Here is a 22,636-nt window from a genome sequence, read left to right on the forward strand (position 1 = left end):
AGAGAGCGTTGCGATGTATGGTGTCCAAGAATCCTTCCTCCTGGAGCCAACAGCTGTCTATGGTGGAGTACGCCCACAATACATTACCAGTGTCGGCCACGGGCCTATCTCCGTTTGAGTGTAGCTTAGGTTACCAGCCACCTATTTTTCCCAGTCTGGAATCCGAGGTCGCGGTCCCCTCCGCCCACGCCTTAATCCAGAGGTGTCACCGCACTTGGACTAGAGCCCGTGAGACTTTACTCCAAGTGGGGGCGCGCACCAAGGCTAAGGCCGATCGCCACCGGTCAAAGCCTCCCGTATACGTCGTTGGTCAAAAAGTGTGGCTTTCTACCAGGAACATTCCACTCCGATCCGTCTCCAATAAACTTGCTCCCAAATTCATTGGCCCGTTCACTGTCACCAAGATCATTAGTCCGGTGGCAGTCCGCCTTAGTTTACCTCCAGCGTACAGGAGGGTACATCCCGTGTTTCATGTTTCCAAAATTAAGCCCGTATTTCATGCTCACATTAATCCGCCAGTCCCGGTTCCCCCACCGCCGCGTCTCGTAGATGGGGATACCACCTATTCGGTAAATCGCATTCTGGATTCTAGGCGGAGGGGGCGTGGGTTTCAGTACTTGGTGGACTGGGAAGGTTACGGTCCAGAGGAGAGAAGTTGGGTACCTGCCAGAGACATCCTGGATCATTCTCTGATCGATGATTTCAATCGACAGGTAAAGGAGGCTGGGAACGCCAGGAGGCGTTCCTAGGAGAGAGGGTACTGTCACGGTATACAAACCACTGGTTCCTTCTTGTCTTGTGTTTATGTTGTTGTATGAAAGCACGTGTGTAGTGGGTGTGACTGAGTGACGTTCCTTGATCCGCTCCAGCTGTTCATCATCTCATCACCAGCTGCAGCCGATCTCATTCCTCTATATATACTCACCATTTTCTCATTCCCTTTGTCAGATCGTTGGTTGATGTCTCGTGTGTGTTCCTGTCCCGTTCTCCTGCCGTTTGCCTCGTCGTGTTGTTGTGGATTCGTTGTCTCGGTGTTGGATTGTTGTTTCGTGTCTTCACTGCACGGATTCCTCACCTCACGGATCGCACGTCACGGATTCTTCTCTGCACGGATTTCTCTTCACGGATTCTTCTCTGCACGGACTTCACATCACGGATTCTTCACTGGCCATCAAAGTCCCTGCGTCATCCGTCCACGCCCGTGTCATCATTCTGTGTTTGTGTTTACTGACCAATAAATCTTTGAGTACCTGCTTTTGCTTCCAGCCTCGTTTATAGATCATGACACACACACATGCATGTATATTTAAGAAAAAAATATTATTTATATATTAAATATTTATATTTATATATAATATAAATTATATATAAATCTATATACAGTATATACATGAAAATATTTCTTAAATATATACAAGCATGTGTGTGTATTTATATATATAAAATAATTATACACAGTGCACCCACATATATTATGTAAAAAAAACTTTTATTTTGGATGTGATTAATCACGATTAATCATTTGACATAAAATAAAGTTTTTAACTGTTATTAATAATATTAATTACGAAAAAAAAGTATATCATGAGGTGCCTAAAGATTCCCATCCCTACTATACAATGATTTATTGCTTGTCTTTGTCGAATAAAACAGAAGATAAAGAACTTAAAAAGTCATCGCATATTAAATCGCAATCGCAATATTGGTTAAAAAAATCGCAATTAGATTATTTTCCAAAATCGTTCAGCCCTATTGAGTACCCAGAAAAGCGCTATATAAATGTAACTAATTATTATTATTATTATTATGAGTACTTCACAACTCAACCTCACAGCGCTTACAGTGTTTGGTTTCAAATTTAGGTTTGTCATGCAGGCTTACAGAATTGAGTACAGTAAAATGTTACTTTTACAAATTCTCAAAGCAATGGGCAGTTACTGAGGGAAGATTGCAGACATTAAAAAAGCAACACAAAAGGAGTACTTTTGCAGACGGCTGTCCTTTTACATACAACACAAGAAACGACCAAACTCTAAACAGGACAAACGGCTGAGCGATTCGCACTAGCTGACAAATGTTAGGACACACTCGACTGAATCTGTTTCTTATGATCTTAACCCTCTGGGGTCAGCAAACGCGCCGTCATTTTTGGTTATACAGACTTAAGAAATATGAAAAAATAAACTGTTGAATGTCTTCTTTTTATGTGTCCACTTACAATCGAAACAAAACATTGTGCTTTTGTAAAATAAAGAAAATAAACAGGGTGTGCTTTCTGCCTCTCCGTCTCCGTGAACTTTTTTTTTGGAGCACGTCTCTAAACTTAAACAGAACTCAGCGAATACTATTCACCCAGGCAGGGCCGTGCACAGACCTTTTGAGGGGCATGTGCTGAAACTGAAAAAGGGCACCCCCCTCCCTTTTTTTATATCAAGATTATTTAGTAAGCCTAAATAAAGAGGAAATGGTCACATCTTCATGACAAAAAAAAAAAAGAATAGTCTCAAAAGCTTTAAATTTATTCACTATTAATAACAACCATAATAATAATATTATAGATATACAAAGTTTTAGGGCTTCTTTAAACCTAATTACAACAGCAACCTTCTGTGAGCCATGCTTGAAGATGTTTATGACTTCACTGCGGCCATGAAGGTCTGAAAGTCTCTCCTCTGAGCAAAGGCTTTGGAGTTGGTTCTTATCCGGCTCAGGAACAGACGTGGCGTGAACAGTCTCTTTAATTAACCTAATTTTTTAAAAGAATCTGATTGCAAAGAAGAATTTGATGGCAAAAACTTGATACTGTGGAGGACCAATGTTGGTCTCTTGAAGGTCTCTTATTAATAAAATAAGCCAGCAATGAAAAAAATTATAAAATAGTTTGAAAAGTACAGTTGCAGTGAAAAGCATTTCTGAAGGATCACATGACACTGAAGAGTACTGACCTGGAGTAAAGATGCTGAAAATTCAGCTTTGACCACAGAAATAAATTAGGCTATATTTTAAAATATATTCAAATAGAAAACAGTTATTTTAAATTGTTTTTGCTTATTTTGGATCAAATAAATTAAGCCTTGGAGTGAATTAAATCATGAATTACATTCTGCATGATAAAATATAAAGATTTAACAGTGATCTTCTGTATTTTTTTTTTTTTTTTTAAGTTACTACTACAATATTACTGTAGTAAAACCATGTTTTACTACATTTATACATGTGATGATGACCGGAGAGTATAGAATAGCCTACTATATAGATTAAAAATTACATTGCGAATACGTGCATATTAACAGCCTTGAATTAACCTTAATTTAATATTATTACCATAACATGATTAAATGTTAATAGAACACATTTCTTAGAAATATATGTTACCTAGGCGACGAGGATCACTTTGTAGTTCCAGTACGAACAGCGCGGGGGCGCACCTTTGCTTATGATTTTCCTATGGAAACGGCTCCGGCGGCATCATTACATTTTCATCAACAGCTTACCAACTAGATTGTTATAGCTATATATAGGCGCACAGTTTTTCCTGTTGTAAAATACATTTGGTCAAAATCGCATTTTATAAAAAATGAAATGCTACTGTATGCACAGGCTGTTTAAGTGTAGGCTATGTATTGGCAATGACTATGGCAAATGCTAGCATAGCCCTCTCTCTCAGGTCCCACATATCTTAGTCAGACATCAAATAAATAAAATATGAGCTTTTATAGACAACGTGTTTAGTACTTATTCAAACAACAAGATCTTTGTTTACCCTTGCAAAACTTCGTTCAGCTGCTGTCTGCTGTGCGGCCGCTGCGGAGCTTCAGTTCATTCAGTCACGATAGAGTGGGCGGAGTTATCAGCTTTACTAACCGTTTGAGGATCGAACAAGATTTACACAAGCGCTTTTTAAGATCTTTCATTGGTTAAATATTTTTAAGACAGACAGATAGACTTAAAGGGTGACCAATAGCATTGATTTATTATAAAAAAATAAAATTAAAGTAAAAACACCACCACCAAAAAAAGGGCACTTCGGCAAAAGGGCATGTGCTCTGCACAGGTTGAGCCCTACCTGTGCACGTGCCTGCACCCAGGCATGAGCTATATATCTTTATAATCATTTAAGTGTGTACTTTTAAATGGTTTATTACATTTACATTTAAAGGTGAACTAAGTAACTTTTTTACCTTAACCGAACAGCTTTGGAGTCATTGTAATGTTTATATTACTGATTTCGTGTTGAATGGTGGTCGTCTCGCACCCCCCTGGTGCATGTAAGCCGCAAAACCACCCTTGCAACTTTGGGCCGGCGAGCTGCCGGCCTCAGTGTTAGGAAGTATCGTGTGATATCAGGTCTCGCGAGGTAACAAATTGCTTTACGGCAAAAAAACAGATCTGATAAAATTCTGATAAAATGAGCATCAAACAGAAATAACTTGGCGCCGTATACATGTGGTGTTGGGCGCGCGCAGCTCTTAAAGGGGCCATACCTTATTTCCACTCGTTACAGCGTCCATCCTACTGAACAGGTACCGGTGTACAGGGGAGGGGATCCGGCCGTGAGTGCGAGCCATCTCTGCGTGAGTGCTATTCACGACAGTACAAGTACTCCACAGCGACTCTAGGGGTCACTGTTTGACAAAAACGGAATTCCTACTTAGTGCTGCTTTAAGTGTTATACTTTTAAGTGTGTACTTTTAATTCATAACAAAAACAAATATTCTCTGTTTATGTAATCTATATGAAAAGAGAGAGATGTCAGTCGTTCTCATATCAGCTCATTATCTTTTAATTTGATCACGTCCACGGAGAACGCGCGCTATTCAAATGCAAATGATCTGAGGCGATCCATGCAAACGTGTCAACGCCCACATCAACTCGAGAAAACACAGCAAGTTTAATCAGATTACTGTACTTTACGTCGTCTTGCGAGGCTGTAAGGAATAATCAACGCATTCTCATCCCAAAGCGTAATATTTTGACTCTTTTGCCAAAGCGTCTATATCCAACGCATATGGCACCCTTTAGCGTCAATATAACACGCTTCGGTTTTGGGTAGGTTTAGGTCTGGGGTAGTGTTAGGGTTAGACCACTAGGAGGCGCCATATATCTGCGTCTCATATGACGCTAAAGGGTGCCATGTGCGTTGGATATAGACGCTTTGGCAAAAGAGTCAGTATATTACGCCTTGGGATGAGAACGGGCTCGAATAATCCTGGGATACATCAGAAGTGCTGGTTTAAATTCATTTCGAGGAGCGACGGATCAAGCTGATGTCGTAAGTTTTTTATTATTAAGTGCTTTGTTGTAATCGCGATATGGAATAGCCTATGTAAACCGCAAAAAGACCGTTTAAATATGAATCGCTTTCCGTGTGTGAATGAATGAACAGCTTTTACCAAACTATATTGCTATACTGAGATGAGTAAAAATTGACTGAAATATGTTGAAATAAAATGTCTTTGTTTAAGCAACTTAAACTGCAAATTAACATTTATATGCCCTAATTATATCATAAAAACAACACAATCTCATGAAAGTGCGTATCTAAAGCACGAATTTAATTTCTCGTACCATCTTACGCCAAAAATATTTTTTGCGTGCAAATGATACGCACTGTAAACCCCTTGGGTATGATTAGGTGTGTGGAATGCGTGTGTATTACACGCCATAAAGTGCGTATCATATGCACGCGTAAACTGCATATGCACGCAAAAACTACTTTTGGTACGAGAAATTAAATTTGTGTTATAGATACACACTTTCATGAGATCGCAACGATATGCCTATGTTACAGACGAAATATGAAAGACAACATTTCGTTGACTAGTTTTTGTTATAAACTTTTTACTGTAAAATAGACTACTGCCACATCAAATAAGCTTTTGTTTTTATAGTTATTATAGTGTTTGTTCCAATGTAGGCTTTATTCAAATTAATGAATCCTTGAAATACTAAGGTGTTTTTGGGGTCCTTGAGATGTTTTGACATGCACTGACATTTGTGCTTTTTTCAGTTGCTTATAAACATATTAATGGCAAAGGTGTAATTACACTCTATTTAGCACAAACAGGGCTACCATAATATATGAGCAACATGTATGTACAAGTTTGTATTTTTGAGAGAATAATGTTTATGCATGGTTATTGAAAAAACTAAAACTTAAAGTTTCTGAAATAAGGCCACAAAACACATACTAAATATGTGTCCACAAGACTTTTGACTAATGGATGTTGTCGCCTACAGTGTTTGGAATAACGCCATTTAAAAGAACGGCGTTAGGTAACGACGTTATTTTTTCAGTAACGGGTAATCTAACTAATTACTTTTCCCGTCGTTACAACGCCGTTAACGTTACTGGACGTTAAATGTGGTGCGTTACCATGGGCATCAGTTTGGTTTGAAATGTGCTGGGGACAGAGATTCGGAAGTGCATTTTCAGAAGTGCTGGGTATGAACTTGTCAAACTGTGCAGCCTCTCTGCTCAACCCGTAGATCTGGTGGTAGATCTTTTGCCAAGCGTGTCAGAGGTTACGGTTTCTAATCCGCACTTGTATATTTTTTTTTCTCTCATCAAAACTGAATATGTTCATCAGTGGTTACAGTCTATATCTATTACTTCGTTTAAAAGACGAGAATTCAAGCTTCATGCCTGTGTCCCTGTATTCCTGCTTGACTGAGTATTCGCTGAGTTACAGTTCATTTTCGGATGCGTTTCAGAATGGACTTCACTGACAGAGAGAACGCAGAACTCGCATCATGTTTTTTTTTCTTTATTTGGCGAAAAGCACAACACTTTGTTTTTATTGTGAGTATCCACAAAAAATATATAGACACTTAACAGGATCTAATGATGTACAACCCTTATATGTAAGATCAAAATCAACAGAGTATTTTGAGTCTCTTTTGCACTGATAATAAAAAAAGTGAGCTGGTATCGCCGGCGCAACCGCCGACCCCAGGGGGTTAAGTCTTCTAAAATAAAAAATAAGACTATTTTCCTTCCATCCTAGCTCTATGACACACGTGTGAAAACTTTTGTGTATACAGAGGGAAAGCAAATCTACAGTACAGGAGAAGACAACAGAGCTGAGAGTAACAGCACACACACGACACTAGATGAAGTGTGAGCAATCTTTTTCTAACAGCATGAGGGTAAAAAGATGTATAATAATTTTGGAGATCAGTTTCTACACTGTTGTGCTCTGGCAGTCTTACCCAGCAGTGTGATGATGCAGGCCAGTACAGCGAGCAGAGCTCCAGTGCTCAGACCCGCTGGGAGAGAGAAGGCCATGGATCCACACGCCTCAGGAACCCCGTCCACATCACACTGACACACGCGTACTGAGAGTGTATTGGTGCTGCTCAAGGCAGGGCTACCACTGTCCACGATCAGCACTGGTAACCAGTACAGAGACTGCTCTTGCCTCCGGAAACCAGCTCGCTTGGTCAGCACTGATGCGGTGTTATCTGAGAGGGACGGAAAAAGGTCAAGGGTAAGAATGTGAAATTAACTGTTAGACTCGTTAACATCTCAGAAGTGTTAGACTGGATCAAGACTGGTCACCTGACACCAAACCGAGGATTGAGAGATGAATGAATCTCTGAATGAAGGGATGGATGGATGAAGAGTTGGAAGATGGGAAAACACGATCACTTCATGAAAACTGTCTTTGCTTCATGAAAAAGAGAGGAAAATATGTATATAGAAAATATAAGCAAACATAAGACTCCACTCCACCTGCTTACGTTCAGCTTTGTGGACTCTTATTTTGATATTCTGTTCAGTTTCCTTTGGTTCCTGTTTCCCTGATCTGTTTAGTTTCCATGGTTTATGATTAGTTCCTCGTTTGTTCCTATGTTCTCCTGCACTGCTCATTATCCCCTGTGTATTTAAGTCATGAGTTTGGTTCTCTTCTTTGTCCGGTATTGTCTTGTCTTGTTTAAGTATGAGCTGTTACGTTATCCTTTGTTACTCATGTGCTTCCTGGATTGTTTCTTTTATTTGGATTAAAAGATTGCAGTGAATCCCTTCATCTGTTCATCATTACCTTGAACGATGACACAGCATTTAACAGCTCACTGATTATCAACTTTTGTCTGTGACACAAAGCTATTATTTAGCTGCAGAAGACGTGAAATATAACACACTAGTTGTATGGATTACTTTTATGATACTTTTAGAACACATATATAGTTCTTTGCAAACTTTAAAGCTTCCATTTACCATTATATGGAAGTGTGTCATGAGCTGGGTTTGTTCTCTCTCACTCTGGCTCTGCCTGTCTATTTTCCCACCTGTTCATCGTTGCAATTAGTGTTCGCTCTCTGTAACACCTGTTCTCACTCTAGTCTCATTACTTTCTCTCTACTTCTAGCGTTTGTTCCCCTTGTTCTTTGTTGGATTATTATGTGTGTATGTGAGTCATGCCTGTGCTATATGTTTTCTACATGAAGATTTACCTTGTGTTATCTTGTCTAGTTGTGCTCGTCTTGTGTGCTTTCTCTGCCCTGTCACCCTGCTGCTTGCGACCTTCTACCAGTCTACTCTCTGCGGCTTTGTGGCCTCTTACAAGGACTGTGTTACTGCCAGTGTTGTGCAAGTTACTTCCAAACTGTAATACATTATATATTACTTGTTACTGTTATTTAAAAGTAATTCATTACCTTACAATATTACTGTCTCAGAATTGTAATGCGTTACATTACTCCTGTATTACTTTTGAGTTACTTTCACCAAAATAACTATAAATGACTAGGGCTGTAAAGATATGCGATATGAAACCGAAATCGCGACACTCAGATCCACGAACCTGCAGAATCGCGACACACCTCTTCCAACTCCCAGCGTTATCCATACCGTCCAGATCCAATGCTACCACATCTTAAATTACTATTAGTATTATTTGAAGTTAACTTAACATTATAAAATACGTAGACCTACACCACAAAACTAGTTGAGGATAAATTATTTAAAATTTGGGAATTCCAGCGTTATGGACATGACATTTGCAGTCAAAACTTGAAATATAAATTCTCAGAAAATGCATTAATACCAAAATATTGAAACGTCTGTTTATCCATAGGCTCCTCCCTGAAAGGAGTCCAGACATTAGAAAAATATCAGTCTACACATGCGTTTTATATTTAATATTAGGGAAATAGACAGTCATACGTGACAAAAAAAATCTTTAGCTTTTAGGAGGCAACTATTTTTTTGTTGTTGTAATTCTGTGAATTACACTGCGCAAATCGGATGAAGAAGGGTTGGCTCTCCACAGAACATAAAATATTAATTTTATTTTATTTTCGTGTTCGCATTTATGAGGAAAAAACAATGTTACAGACGTGACAGTTCTCCATTACGGACGCGACCGCTGAAGAGGCACTAAAAGACTGCTTTAAAACTTTCACAGAGACCTTACACAGAAGACACAATTATTCGACATAATAATTCGTTTTGTATTAATTGTATCTTAATTTTAATCAATGTTTCATCAACCAATTACTTGGATTTAAATAATAAGTAGGCTAAATATAGCAGACAATTATAGATAGGCCTAATCACGACACGGAGGTGAACTGGAGCGCGTCTCATAAATGAACCGAAAATCAGCGTATAAGGTAGCCTATTCACGGACCTGAAAAATATATCTATATTTAAATGTCTACTTGTAAACAGAACAATTCAAAACAAAATAAAACAGACTCTGCTTATGAAATGAAATGTGCATTTCTCTCTGGTGCATTCACTATGCGAAGATCGCGAGTCAGCATCGTCAACTTCATCTTGACTTTATTAATAAACAATTAAAATGTCTCCTTGCTATATTTGACATTTTCATAATCATTGCTTTTGCTGGTTCTTTGTGACAGCTTTTAGGTGTTTTATTGGCAGCGCCGCCGCCCTTACATGAACGCGTCACCACCTAATCAAAAACATGATTGCGTGATGAAAACATGAAAAATACCACATAAACATAGCCTAACTGTTTAAAAAAAAGGAAACACAGAACGAATAGCCTAATGCGCATACGTCCATCTCGCGAATGTATAGTCTTCTTCATGCCATCTTCACCATTAACCGCTTTTCCACTGGCCAGCGTAAGCACAGAGGCCGAAATCATACTTCACGGCACTCCTGTAAAAAATAAATCGCTATACAAATATATCAGACGCTGCCATTTAGTCTTTATTTACAGACTTGGACACCACACGCGGCTATTGACTGACCACGAACAGGTAATTTAGCCTACTTGCATTTTTCATTCGTTAATGTCTCGCGGTCTTGCTGTTTTTTGTTTTGTTTTGTTTTTTACAATTAAAACTAAAAGTCTGTTGTAACGCAAGCCTTACTGAACATGTACCGAGTAAAATATTACTGAAAATTGATTAGTAATGCCTTACACTACTGCGTTACAGCAAAAAGTAATATGTTACTGTAATGCATTACTTTTGTAACGCGTTACTCCCAACACTGGTTACTGCCCAATGTGAATTACCAGCTCTGCAAACTATCACCAAGACAGGAGTCTTCCATTTCTGCTGACCTACTGTAAAGTATACTGACTTTGAGTTTATTCCAGTTCTGTGTCCTTGCATGACAGACTGCCTATAATTCTTCATTAAAGACTATTCCAAGAACTTGCCTTTGCACTTGGATCCTCTGTTTCTTCTGACAAAGTGATTGTAATTACACAGAAAAGAGTGGTTAAATACATTATTCAAAATCTAATCTGCCTTTGCACATCTTTATTAGCAGGTATGTGTTGGCAGGGCTGCAATTAGAGATTCGGCTTAACATGAAAATTGACCTCGGTATACATTAAAATTGTGTTCATATTTAAGGTATGAACTTAACCCTCTGGGGACCAGAAACGCGCCGGCGCGTTTTGCCGTTTTTTTTTCACATAGCAGAAAAATAGACTTAAAATACTCTGTTGATTTTGATCGTACATATAAGTGTTATACATCAATCGATCCTGTTAATTGTCTATTATTTTTCTGTATACTCACAATAAAAACAAAGTTTTGTGCTTTTTGTCAAATAAAGAAAAATAAACATGATGCGAGTTTTGCCTTCTCTCTGTCAGTGCAGTCCATTCTGAAACACGTCCGAAAAATTAACTCTAACTCTGCAAATACTTGTCATACAGGCACGAGAGATTTTTCTTTATGAAGCTTGAATTCTCTTCTTTTCAATGAAGTAATTTATATAAAAAACAAATATTCTCAGTTTATGTAATCTGTATGAAAAGAGAGTGCTGTCAGATTTTTTTCCCCCAGCTCATTACACTTCATTACGCGTTAATCTGACACGCCCACTGAGGACGCGCGCTATTCAAACGCAAATGTTGAGGCAAGCCATGACAATGCCCACATCAGCCGTTCCACCGCGGCGGTAAACTGTGGGGTGTATTTTCTGCCTTTTACTGCCAAGAGGCGCTACAATCATAGACTCTGAAAAGTGTTTGTTTATTCTCTCTAATGCGTAATCTGCCGCCGCACCGCGGCTCATTCAGAGTGATTGAAAGCTGGTAGCAGATGAATTCAACAAGTGGAACGTAGTTAAAATAATTCATAATCACAATACTGAAATTAGGGTACTGAAATGAAATTGAATAAATAATGAAAAAATAAAACATTGCAATAAAAACATTTACAGACGTACAGACGGTAGCTCAGTGGTTAACGCAACAACACGAGCTTCGAGGAGCTTCAATCGACCCGAGATCGAATCTCAATGTAGCATACATATTGTTAACCGATGTTGGCCAACAGCGTTTATATTTAACCTTCTTGATGCTTAAATAGCTAACTGTTTATAACTGTTTACTTATTTAAAGTCAAGAGTTTTGTTTTATTATTATAACATAAATTTGCTACATTCCTGGAACCGCAGCGCTGCACAAAGGACATAAACTGATGAAGGAAGATTGTCAGCCGATTGCATCAGAAAATGAAAATGAAGAAGCACGTCTTTAGTCTGCTAAATTATTGTGTAATGTAAAAGAACACTAAAATTACTTAAGTTTGAAACCAAGTTCGAACATTTCAAGGTTTAAATAAAGTGTCGGGACAGTTTTTTGCATTACTTTGCATCGGGTTTAGAGTTTATTTCTTTTGCGATGCAAAATAAGAAACACTAGGCTAATCTTATTCTTGCGACATTTTAAATTTGTATTGCCAAAGAAATGACAGCTATATTAAACAATTAAAACAGTAGGCCTACAAAACGAAAATTGTCCAAAGCAACATAATTAAATTAAAACATGCGTTTTTCTTTGCCTCTCTCGCACTGAATCTCTTTTTAACAAGTTTATTTAGTCTCCCTCGCTCTCCATATGAAAGAGGAACATTAACACCTAGGCCTATTGTCCTGCGCGCTCGATACAGCACTGAACTGTCCCTCCAACCCCCCACCGGCTATCGGAGTCTGAGGCTGATTTAACACAAAGAGAAGTCGCAATTTACACTTAAATCGCTATTCTAGACAGTGTTGATAATGAAGGAATTAAATGATTTAAGTTACATGTAGCCTAGTGATATTTCTGTCATAAAAGTTTATTACTAAATATTTCATTATTTCAGTAATTGATGAAATAAAACTGGTTTGGGCCAGCTTTTTCCAAGCAAAACTAAATATAATATGAAAAAACGCATGTTAATTTGTTGTCATGAACAAAATGTTCAACTCAATAGTAAATTCTACAGGGATCTTTGGATCCTTACAACCAGGCATGCAATTTGTGAATTAAGTTTTTTTCTATCTTTATTATTCAAATAAATATCGAACAACGGTGCTTCGTGGTAATGCTGCTAAATTAAATAACATGTATAGAATAATTATGAACTTAAATGAAACAATATCGCAACATTTCGACAAATACATTATTTGATCTGTTTTTACATTTTAATTCAGGGCGATTTAGCCTGCTAATTAGAGCGAGATTTTCACCCTTGTCTTGTCATTTTCTCATTGGGAAGCGCTTACATAGGCTACATGTTTGAGTAGATCCTCTGTACCTCTCGTTTTCATTATGGATTACATAATCAGATAACATTTATTAGCCTGAATATTTAGACATTTAAAGGCTTTAGACATAGCCGATTTCTTATAGTGACTGAGCTGAAGTGGCTTTCGGTTCATTTTTGTGACGCGCAGTTCCCGGAGACAGAGACGACAGATAAACTTTTGTCGTTAGCAAAAGTTCGAATAAAACCCGACTTTAGAAAAATGCATAGGGCCACTCGGCGTGGTCTGCCAAAACACTTAATTATAAACTTCAATATTTCATTCAAAATAATCTGAAAACGCTTTGTGAAATTTTGAAAAGCCGTGCATGCATTAAGGCCACTGGAACTAATGAACAACTGAAACGCTGATTTTGATTTTATTGTTTGTCGTTTAAACGTGCTTGTTGCATATCTCTATTTTATATTTGATATGGTCTATTGGTGAAGTAGCCTATAGCATTGATTACTGTGGAGGGAGGGGTGTGGGGATTCAAATAATTCAGCAGAAGCAGGGATGTTTAGACCAGAAGGAAATCCCAGTCCCCCCTGGCAAATCACACTTTACTTAAAACCATGTTTTTAAAAACTCTAGGTTGTAGGGAATCAAAAAAAAAATAATAATAGGCCTAATAAAAAAAAAATATATATATATAGGCTATATATATAAAATTACTTTTTTTACAGAACTGCTTTTGAAATTACGATTGGTACCCGATTGGTACAGATGCAAAGTCGTTCTGTTGGATACTATTGTTCCTAGTGTAAAATGGAAATGCATGGTAATTTTATTTTATAAATATAAGCAAAAAACTGTATGGTGTAACAGAGTTTTAGAGCTAGACAAATCTCTCTGCATTAATAAATATAAAATTTACAGTACACAATGTTTGTTCGAGATTCGAACCCGGGTCATCTTGATGATCGAACCGTCAGTTCTACCGCTCGGCTATTAATTTCCTCACTGAGAAATACCCAAACGTTTGTTTCTCACATGAGCGAGAAAACGTTTTGTCGTTAGCCTGTGAGTGTAGGCCTACTTTAGCCTACATGAATAAAAGTAGACCTTTTACAGTTTTAAAAGATGATATCTTATCTGTATGACCAACAATTACGCAGTAAGTTCTTTTAGCTGTTATGAGAAAAATAAATTCAAATGAATGCGCCGCCGCGTTTGTCAAACTCTAATTCAACATGCCAGAATAAAGCCAGATTTTAGAATAATGCATAGCCACTCGGCGTGGTGTGCCAAAATACCCTAATTATAAACTTCAATATTTCATTCAAAACCATCTCAAAACGGTTTGTGACATTTTAAAAAGCCGTGAATGTATTAAGGCCACTGGAACCAGGATCGTAACTGAAACGCGCTGCATGTCTCAATACAGGAGCAGAAGCGCTGGTTCAGATTGTATTGTTTGTTGTTTAAACGTGCATGTTGCATATTTAAAAATATTTGTTTAAAAATAAATGTTTGTTGTAGGCTTATTTGTAAATTACCATAACTTGTAGAATTTCATCCTTACTGTTAATTGACATTAGCCCCACTTACGTTTTGATAAATGTCCCTTTGCTCCACCTGGCGGTCATTTCGCGAGCGACTTTGAAATGCGACTGGTTTATTTTTATTGTATTGGTCTACTTTAAAAAATAATACTTTATAAGACATTTATGGGAAAAGACTATTTTCTTTTCAAGATGTTTCCAACTGTAACTTTGAACCAATTTTAAAACAATCTATTGTTTTATGTGAATGATTAGGAAGGATGATTTTCAGATCATTTTGAAGCAAAAACTCTAGGCGACAACGTACATTAGTCAAAAGTCTTGTGGACACATATTTAGTATGTTTTTTGTGTCCTTATTTCAAAAACTTAATTTTTTAGTTTTTTCAATAACCATGCATAAACAATATTCCCTCAAAAATACAAACATGTACATACATGTTGCTCACACATTATGGTAGACCTGTTTGTGCTAAATAGAGTGTAATTTCACCTGTGCCATTAATATGTTTATAAGCAACTGAAAAAAGCACACATGTCAGAGCATGTCAAAACATCTCAAGGACCCCAAAAACACCTTGGTCCCCAGAGGGTTAAATACAGTTCATATAAAACTTATTATTATTTTCTTTGCCAGCAAACAGAATTGCAAATAGTTCCCTTTCGTCAAACAAACAGTCTGCCCTCTCAAAAAAAACACACAAAGAAACACCCTGCAATTCTGTTTGGTGTCACAGGAATTACACAATTCACCTGTAACAGTCATGAAAATGTCAACATTTGAAATATCTCATTTTATGTTTATAAATGCTGCAGTGCTGCATCATACAAACAGTACCTGTAATTCTCTCTCATGGTTTGCAGAGTTTACCTTTATTATCTCTGAGGGTGAAGTTGTTATTATTGACGGCAGAGAAAGCGAAAGAGAAATAGAAACGATGGCCACTGGGAGGCTCGTCTTTATCCACAGCACTGATCGTCTGAATAACCTATCATCAGCCACAAGAAGACAAAAAGAGCTAGTTAAAACCTACAGCAAGGTTGAGTTTTTAAATGACAAAATTTAATATTATTACAATTTTTGACTGGAGAAGACACACGCCAAGAATTGATCCCCTTATGGTGGGCCGCCTCAGGGGAGGGTGTCTGGTGTTTAAAGAGCCGAAACACGAGGATTCTGAGGTACACCACTGAAGATGTGTCTTTGGAGGAATAGGTTTAGATAGTTGGTTTTATGATTGGCTTCTGGTTTTTGTCAATGATACATTTATCGTCATTAGGGATTAGGCTTGAGTTGGAATATTATGGTACCATTAGGTTTAAAATTCCCAGATCTACTCCTCATGGGAGGGAGACGTAATTGCGTGGAAAGACAGTATGTCACGTTATAAAAAGGCTCTAAAAGCAGCCAGGGCTGAGCATCTCCGCAAACTAATAGAAAATAACCAAAATAATCCAAGGTTTTTATTTAACACTGTGGCTAGACTAACAAATAAACAGACATCACCAGAGCAAAATATTCCGTTACAGTATAGTAGTAATGATTTTATGAATTTCTTCACTGAGAAAATAGAAAGCATCCGAAACACAATTGTAAATGTACAATCCTCTATGGTGTCTTATGATTCAGCCTCAATTATCGCCCCTCAAGAACAACTACACCGCTTTACAACTATAGGACAGGAAGAGCTAAATAAACTTATCATTGCATCTAAACCAACAACATGTCTATTAGATCCAATACCCACTAAACTACTAAAAAGAAGTGTTACCTGTAGTGGAAGAGCCTCTTCTCAATATTATTAACTCGTCTTTATTTTTAGGTCACGTTCCAAGAATATTCAAGCTGGCAGTAATAAAACTTCTCATTGAGGCCCTGTCCACACGGACACGGGTATTTTTATAACCGTGACTTTTTTTACGCGGTTCGGCCGTTCGTCCACACGAAAACGCACTGAAACCGAACATTTTTGAAAACCCCTGCCAGGGTGAGGATTTTCAGAAACGCCGGTTACAGTGTTGTCGTGTAGACAGTGAAACCAGGGTTTTTGCCTTGCGACGTCAGAGTGTGCGCCGTTATCCGCTGTGTTTGACGTCAGATTTGCGCTTCTGATTAGCCAACGTGGCTTTACGGTTAAGGTTTATATCGCCGCCTGCTGGCGTGGCATGCTCTTGACCGCGCTTGATAGCGTGTTTTTGCGTTTTCATGTAGACGGAGACCGAGCATGTGTGGACGGGAGTTTTTTTTAAAACGCTGTAGGAAAAACTCCGGTTATAAAAATACCCGTGTCCGTGTGGACAAGGCCTAAGAAACCGCAATTAGATCCAAATAACCTAGCAAATTACAGACCCATTTCAAATCTTCCATTTATGTCTAAAATACTAGAAAAAATTGTGTCTGCTCAATTGTGCTCTTTTGACACAATTGACCACAACATTCTTTTAAATAGACTAGAAAACTATGTTGGCATTAGTGGAATTGCATTAGCATGGATTAAATCATACTTATCTGACCGTTATCAGTTTTTAGCAGTAAATGAAGAGATGTCTTATCGATCACAAGTTCAGTATGGCGTACCACAAGGCTCAGTACTAGGACCGTTGCTGTTCACTCTGTACATGCTACCATTAGGAGATATCATTAGGAAACATGGAATTAGCCTTCACTGTTATGCCGATGATACTCAGCTCTATATTTCTTCAAAACCCAACGAAACTTACCAATTCACAAAATTAACGGAATGCATAGCTGATATTAAAAATGGGATGACTAGTAATTTCCTACTACTAAATTCTGAAAAAAACAGAGATTCTACTTATTGGACAAAAAACTTCCACACGTAATAACCTAGAATACTGTCTAACACTTGATGGCTGCTCTGTTAAGTCTTCGTTGTCGGTTAGGAACCTGGGTGTGCTTTTTGATACCAATCTTTCATTTGAAAGTCACGTATCTAGTATCTGTAAAACCGCATTTTTCCATCTTAAAAATATATCTAAATTACGCCATATGCTCTCATTGACAAATGCGGAACAATTAGTTCATGTGTTCATGACATCAATTATTATTATCTGACGTCTAATTATTTTTAACCCGAATGATATTTCTCTCATCCAACTCATAATTACTAATAATCAAAAAATTACTAACCATCAAAAGATAAGAAATTATTTTCCTTTTGTGCTAGACTCGAACCCCAGTCTTCCCGTTCCATCTTAACTCTCCTAGACCACTACCCCATACTAGCCTCTTCTTAATATTATTAACTCGTCTTTATCTTTAGGTCATGTTCCAAAAATATTCAAGCTGGCAGTAATAAAACCTCTCATTAAGAAACCGCAATTAGATCCAAATAACTTAGCAAATTACAGACCGATTTCAAATCTTCCATTTATGTCTAAAATACTAGAAAAGACTGTGTCCGCTCAATTGTGCTCTTTCATGCAAGAAAATGAGATATATGAAAAATTTCAGTCAGGATTCAGACCGCATCATAGCACAGAAACTGCGCTAGTTAAAATTACAAATGATTTACTTTTAGCTTCTGACCAAGGCTGTATCTCAATACTAGTTCTACTCGATCTTAGTGCTGCGTTTGACACTATCGATCATAAAATACTCTTGGATCGACTACAAAACTACACTGGTGTTCAAGGACAGGCATTAAGCTGGTTCAGATCGTATTTATCAGACCGTTACCATTTTGTTTGTTTAAATGGGGAAAAATCGAAGATAACGTCAGTAAACTATGGAGTGCCGCAAGGATCGGTGTTAGGCCCTCTGCTATTCTCAATATATATGCTGCCACTTGGTAATATTATAAGAAAACATGGAATTAATTTCCACTGTTATGCTGATGACACTCAATTATATTGAGTTATACAATTATACTTAGCCAGCAGCCATATCACCCTGTAGCCCAAGACTGGTTGCCCACTGAAGCTAAGCAGGGCTGAGCCTGGTTAGTACCTGGATGGGAGACCTTCTGAGAAAACCAGGTTGCTGCTGGAAGAGGTGTTAGTGAGGCCAGCAGGGGGTGCTCACCCTGTGGTCTGTGTGGGTCCTAATGCCCCAGTATAGTGATGGGGACACTACACTGTCAAAGAGCACCGTCCTTCGGATGAGACGTTAAACCGAGGTCCTGACTCTCTGTGGTCATTAAAAATCCCAGGATGTCTTTCGAAAGAGTAGGGGTGTAACCCCGGCATCCTGGCCAAATTTGCCCAGTGGCCTCTGTCCATCATGGCCTCCTAATCATCCCCATATATATATACACTGATTGGCTTCATCACTGTCTCCTCTCCACCAGTAAGCTGGTGTGTGGTGAGCGTACTGGCGCACTATGGCTGCCGTCGCATCATCCAAGTGGATGCTGCACATTGGTGGTGGTTGAGGAGATTCCCCCTTCCATGTGAAGCGCTTTGAGTGCCTAGAAAAGCGCTATATAAATGTAATGAATTAATTAATTAATTAATATATTTCATCACGGCCAGATGAAAACACTAACTCATCAAAATTGACAGAGTGTCTTAAAGATATAAAATGCTGGATGACGCATAATTTCCTGCTACTAAATCCAGATAAAACCGAGGTATTACTTGTTGGTCCAAAAAACTATCCACAAAACCACTTACAATACAACTTTAATATAGAAGGATGTCCTGTTACTTTATCCTCTACGGTAAAAGACCTGGGAGTTATACTAGACCACAACTTGTCTTTCGAAAATCATATTTCATATGTTACAAGAACGGCCTTTTTCCATCTTAGAAACATTGCTAAATTACGTAACATGCTATCTGTTTCCGATGCAGAAAAGTTAGTTCATGCATTCATGACCTCGAGACTAGATTACTGTAATGCTTTATTAGCCGGTTGTCCTGCATCCTCAATAAACAAGCTACAGTTAGTGCAAAATGCAGCCGCTAGAGTTCTTACTAGGTCAAGAAAATATGATCATATAACACCGATTCTATCATCTCTGCACTGGTTACCTATCAAGTTCCGTATCAATTACAAAGTACTATTTCTGACCTATAAAGCCCTAAATGGTTTAGCTCCTGTGTATTTAATGGACCTTCTATCGCCCTACAATCCATCGCGTTCTTTAAGATCACTAAATTCGAGGCTTCTAGTCATTCCTAGGATATCTAAGTCCACTAAAGGAGGGAGGGCGTTCTCACATTTAGCTCCTAAACTCTGGAATAGCCTTCCTGATATTGTTCGAGGCTCAGACTCGCTGTCCCAGTTTAAAACTAGATTAAAGACGCATCTTTTTAGCCAAGCATTTACATAATGCTTACCTTTTATTATACTGCTGAATCAGATCAAATGCATTTAATACTATAAAACTTGAAGAGACTGTAGGTTATCTGTATAGGTTGCATAGTATTTGCAGTTATTACGTTCCTGTGTATATTGCGTGAATGACGGGTGGTTGGGCAGATATTGTGTTGCGGTAGGTAGTATGCCATACGGAACCGTTGTCCACTGAAACTGCCTATTCACGCACCAGTGGGGCTCGACAGCCTTAGTCAACGGGTTGGCGCGTATGGTTGGGTTGCGGAGAGATTGTGAGATTGTGGTTAGGTCTCAGCAGCAGGAGGGATGTAGAGGTCAGTAAGCTGGGCTGAGTTGAGTGGGGGACGGAGGGGGGTGATTTTGGGACGCAAGAGTCACTGTCTTCATGTTTTGTCTTTTACGCCTGTGTTATGGAAATCATCATTATGAACAGCAGCTACGCTAATTATTTTCCCTTTGCTTTTCTGCTGTTATCTCGGGACGCGAGTCCCGAGAAAATGGCGTTCGTCAGCTCCAGTTTGTATCCAGCCTCTCACGGAGACTTCAGATGCTCCAATCACAAAGCCTATGAAGTGACGACTCAACACGGGCGATATGGACTCTCTATGGTGGACGGCACTGATCCTCAACAACTCGTCTTAAGACCGGCGTGCATACTTGGACTTCCAAAAAATACTCTAAATGTTCCGATCCAATCTGACTTGTAATGCTGCCCGAATCATGCACTGTTCTTCCGTTGGCCAGAGGAGAACTGGCCCCCCGACTGAGTCTGGTTTCTCCCAAGGTTTTTTTCTCCATTCTGTCACCTGATGGAGTTTTGGTTCCTTGCCACTGTTGCCTTGGATTTTGGCTTGCTTAGTTGGGGACATTTAACATTTAATATTCAATAATATTATTGATCTGCCTTACTTAAGGTGGACGTTGACGCAATTTCTTTTAGAAACAAACTTTGTTATATTGTTATATTGTTTTTGTTATATTGTTTTCATGTTATCACTGTGAAGCGCTTTGATACAATCTGTATTGTAAAAAGCGCTATATAAATAAAGGTGACTTGACTTGACTTGACTATCCCTGATATCCTAACATCCTTGACCCACCTATCCTCCCCGAGGAGTACAAAATTTTCAACCTGAATTTACTCTAAACCGGCGAACCCAGCCACAAGCCTGAGGGGTCATGGCCCAATAATCCCGGCCCAGCATCATACTCCCAAGAGAATCTTTCCTTTCTCCCAAACCCTCCTCAGCCATCCCTCATATTATCTCATTCCCTGTTTCACCCTCCTTATCAAATTTCTTCTATTTCCCTTCCCCCCAGGAGTACAAAATCTTCCATCTGAATTTACTCTGGACCAGCAAACCAAGCCACAATCCAAAGGGTCATGGCCCAATAATCCTGGCCAAGCATCATACTCCTAAGAGAATCTTCCCTTTCTCTCCCATTCTAACCCGCTTGATAATTTATCCTGTTCCCTATCTATCCCCCCATTTATTTATTTAATACTATTATTAATCATTCCTATCCAGGAGAACGAAATTTTCAATCTGAATTTTCTCTGAACCAGCAAACCAAGCCATAACCCAAAGAGCCACGGCTCGATAATCCTGGCCCAGCATCATACTCCCAAGAAAACCTCCTCTTTTCTAAATTCCTTCTATTATCTGACCCTTTATTCCTCCCACTCCCCCAACCCTTCTAATATAACTAAAAACCCTCCTCTACTGCCAGCCAGCTCTCTGGCCTGGGCTAGTGTTGAATTTCATGAGAAAAACGAAGTGAGGAAGGGCGGCGAGACTGCGTCGGCCCACTTCAGGAGCCAACTTGGCATCCTTTTCGCTCCCTCACTCAATTCTCACCCGGATCACCCGGTTCAAAACCAAGTGAGGCAGTGTTCCCCCAAATCGTGACGACCCAATACTTCAGTTTTCCACAGTCCCCCCCCCCCCCATTTCTGAAGGCACTGGCAAGGTTAGGATTGTGAAAAGACAACGCAGGAGTGCACTGACCGGCGCATGTTTTTTGAAATAACACATTTATTTTTCTTTATTTATTTTTCTTTATTAATCTTTTTAAATATATATTTTTTTATATAACTTTCTTATACCAAAACGTTCCTATTCCCTTCCCCCAATCCCTTCTCTTCTACCTCTCCATGGAACTACTCCGTGTTTTATATTGTCTTTCTTAGGTACCAAAACCACTCCCCGAAAAAAAGACATAATTCCCCTATCATTGCTCACAATCCTTTTTTAACCTTCACCGGTTCCTTATATTCAGCCCCTTGGGCCACCCTGTGTCCAGTTTCCTGATCCAAAACCTCTCCCTTTCCCGCCTCTTCTTCTTGTCAACTTTGTAAACTTTGTAACCCATGCCCCTGAAAGTGAGGTACCAAGTGTCCCTTACGCCCGATCCCCCTCTTAATCATGGACCTATGCCCCCACATCCTGGTAAGGATTGAGTTCCCAGTCTCACCCACGTATCTTATCCCGCAGTGGGAGCATCGAATTAAGTACATACAATTGTCTTGCTTTAGGGGAATCATCTGTTTCACCCTAAACACCCCCCGCTGTCTGCCCCTCACATACGTGTCCTTTTTCTTCCTAGGCAGTCCTCTGTTTGCTGGGGCCAACCTGATGTGGACCAGGAGATCCTTCAGATTCTTCCGCCTTTTGTATGCGGCTACCATTCTGTAATGTGTCCCCAGTGCCTTATCCTGGGAGAACCGTTCAAAACTTGTTCTCACCCCCCATGCCAGACCTTGAGCCATACGAGAAAAGGGGATAATCAAGGGGAGTGCCCGTTTCCCCTCCGTCTGAGG

General features: G+C 39.0%; 1 protein-coding gene across 2 annotated transcripts in view; it reads right to left on the reverse strand.

The window, feature by feature from the left end:
- Nucleotides 1-22,636, reverse strand: part of LOC130077869 (cadherin-7-like) — a 186,261-nt gene that overhangs the window by 13,051 nt on the left and 150,574 nt on the right. The window contains exons 10-11 of one of the 2 annotated variants that reach the window (XM_056243261.1): nt 15,385-15,502; nt 7,213-7,464 (exon numbers count right to left, since the gene is read on the reverse strand). In XM_056243261.1, the coding sequence (XP_056099236.1) occupies nt 7,213-7,464; nt 15,385-15,502 (370 nt within the window). Of the gene's footprint in view, nt 1-7,212; nt 7,465-7,567; nt 7,671-15,384; nt 15,503-22,636 lie in introns of those variants that run through there. The other variant, XM_056243262.1, reaches the window with a different exon arrangement.

This window comes from Rhinichthys klamathensis, unplaced genomic scaffold, assembly GCF_029890125.1.
Source record: "Rhinichthys klamathensis goyatoka isolate OS25496 unplaced genomic scaffold, OSU_Roscu_1.1 h1tg000783l_1, whole genome shotgun sequence".
Lineage (NCBI taxonomy): Eukaryota > Metazoa > Chordata > Actinopteri > Cypriniformes > Leuciscidae > Rhinichthys > Rhinichthys klamathensis.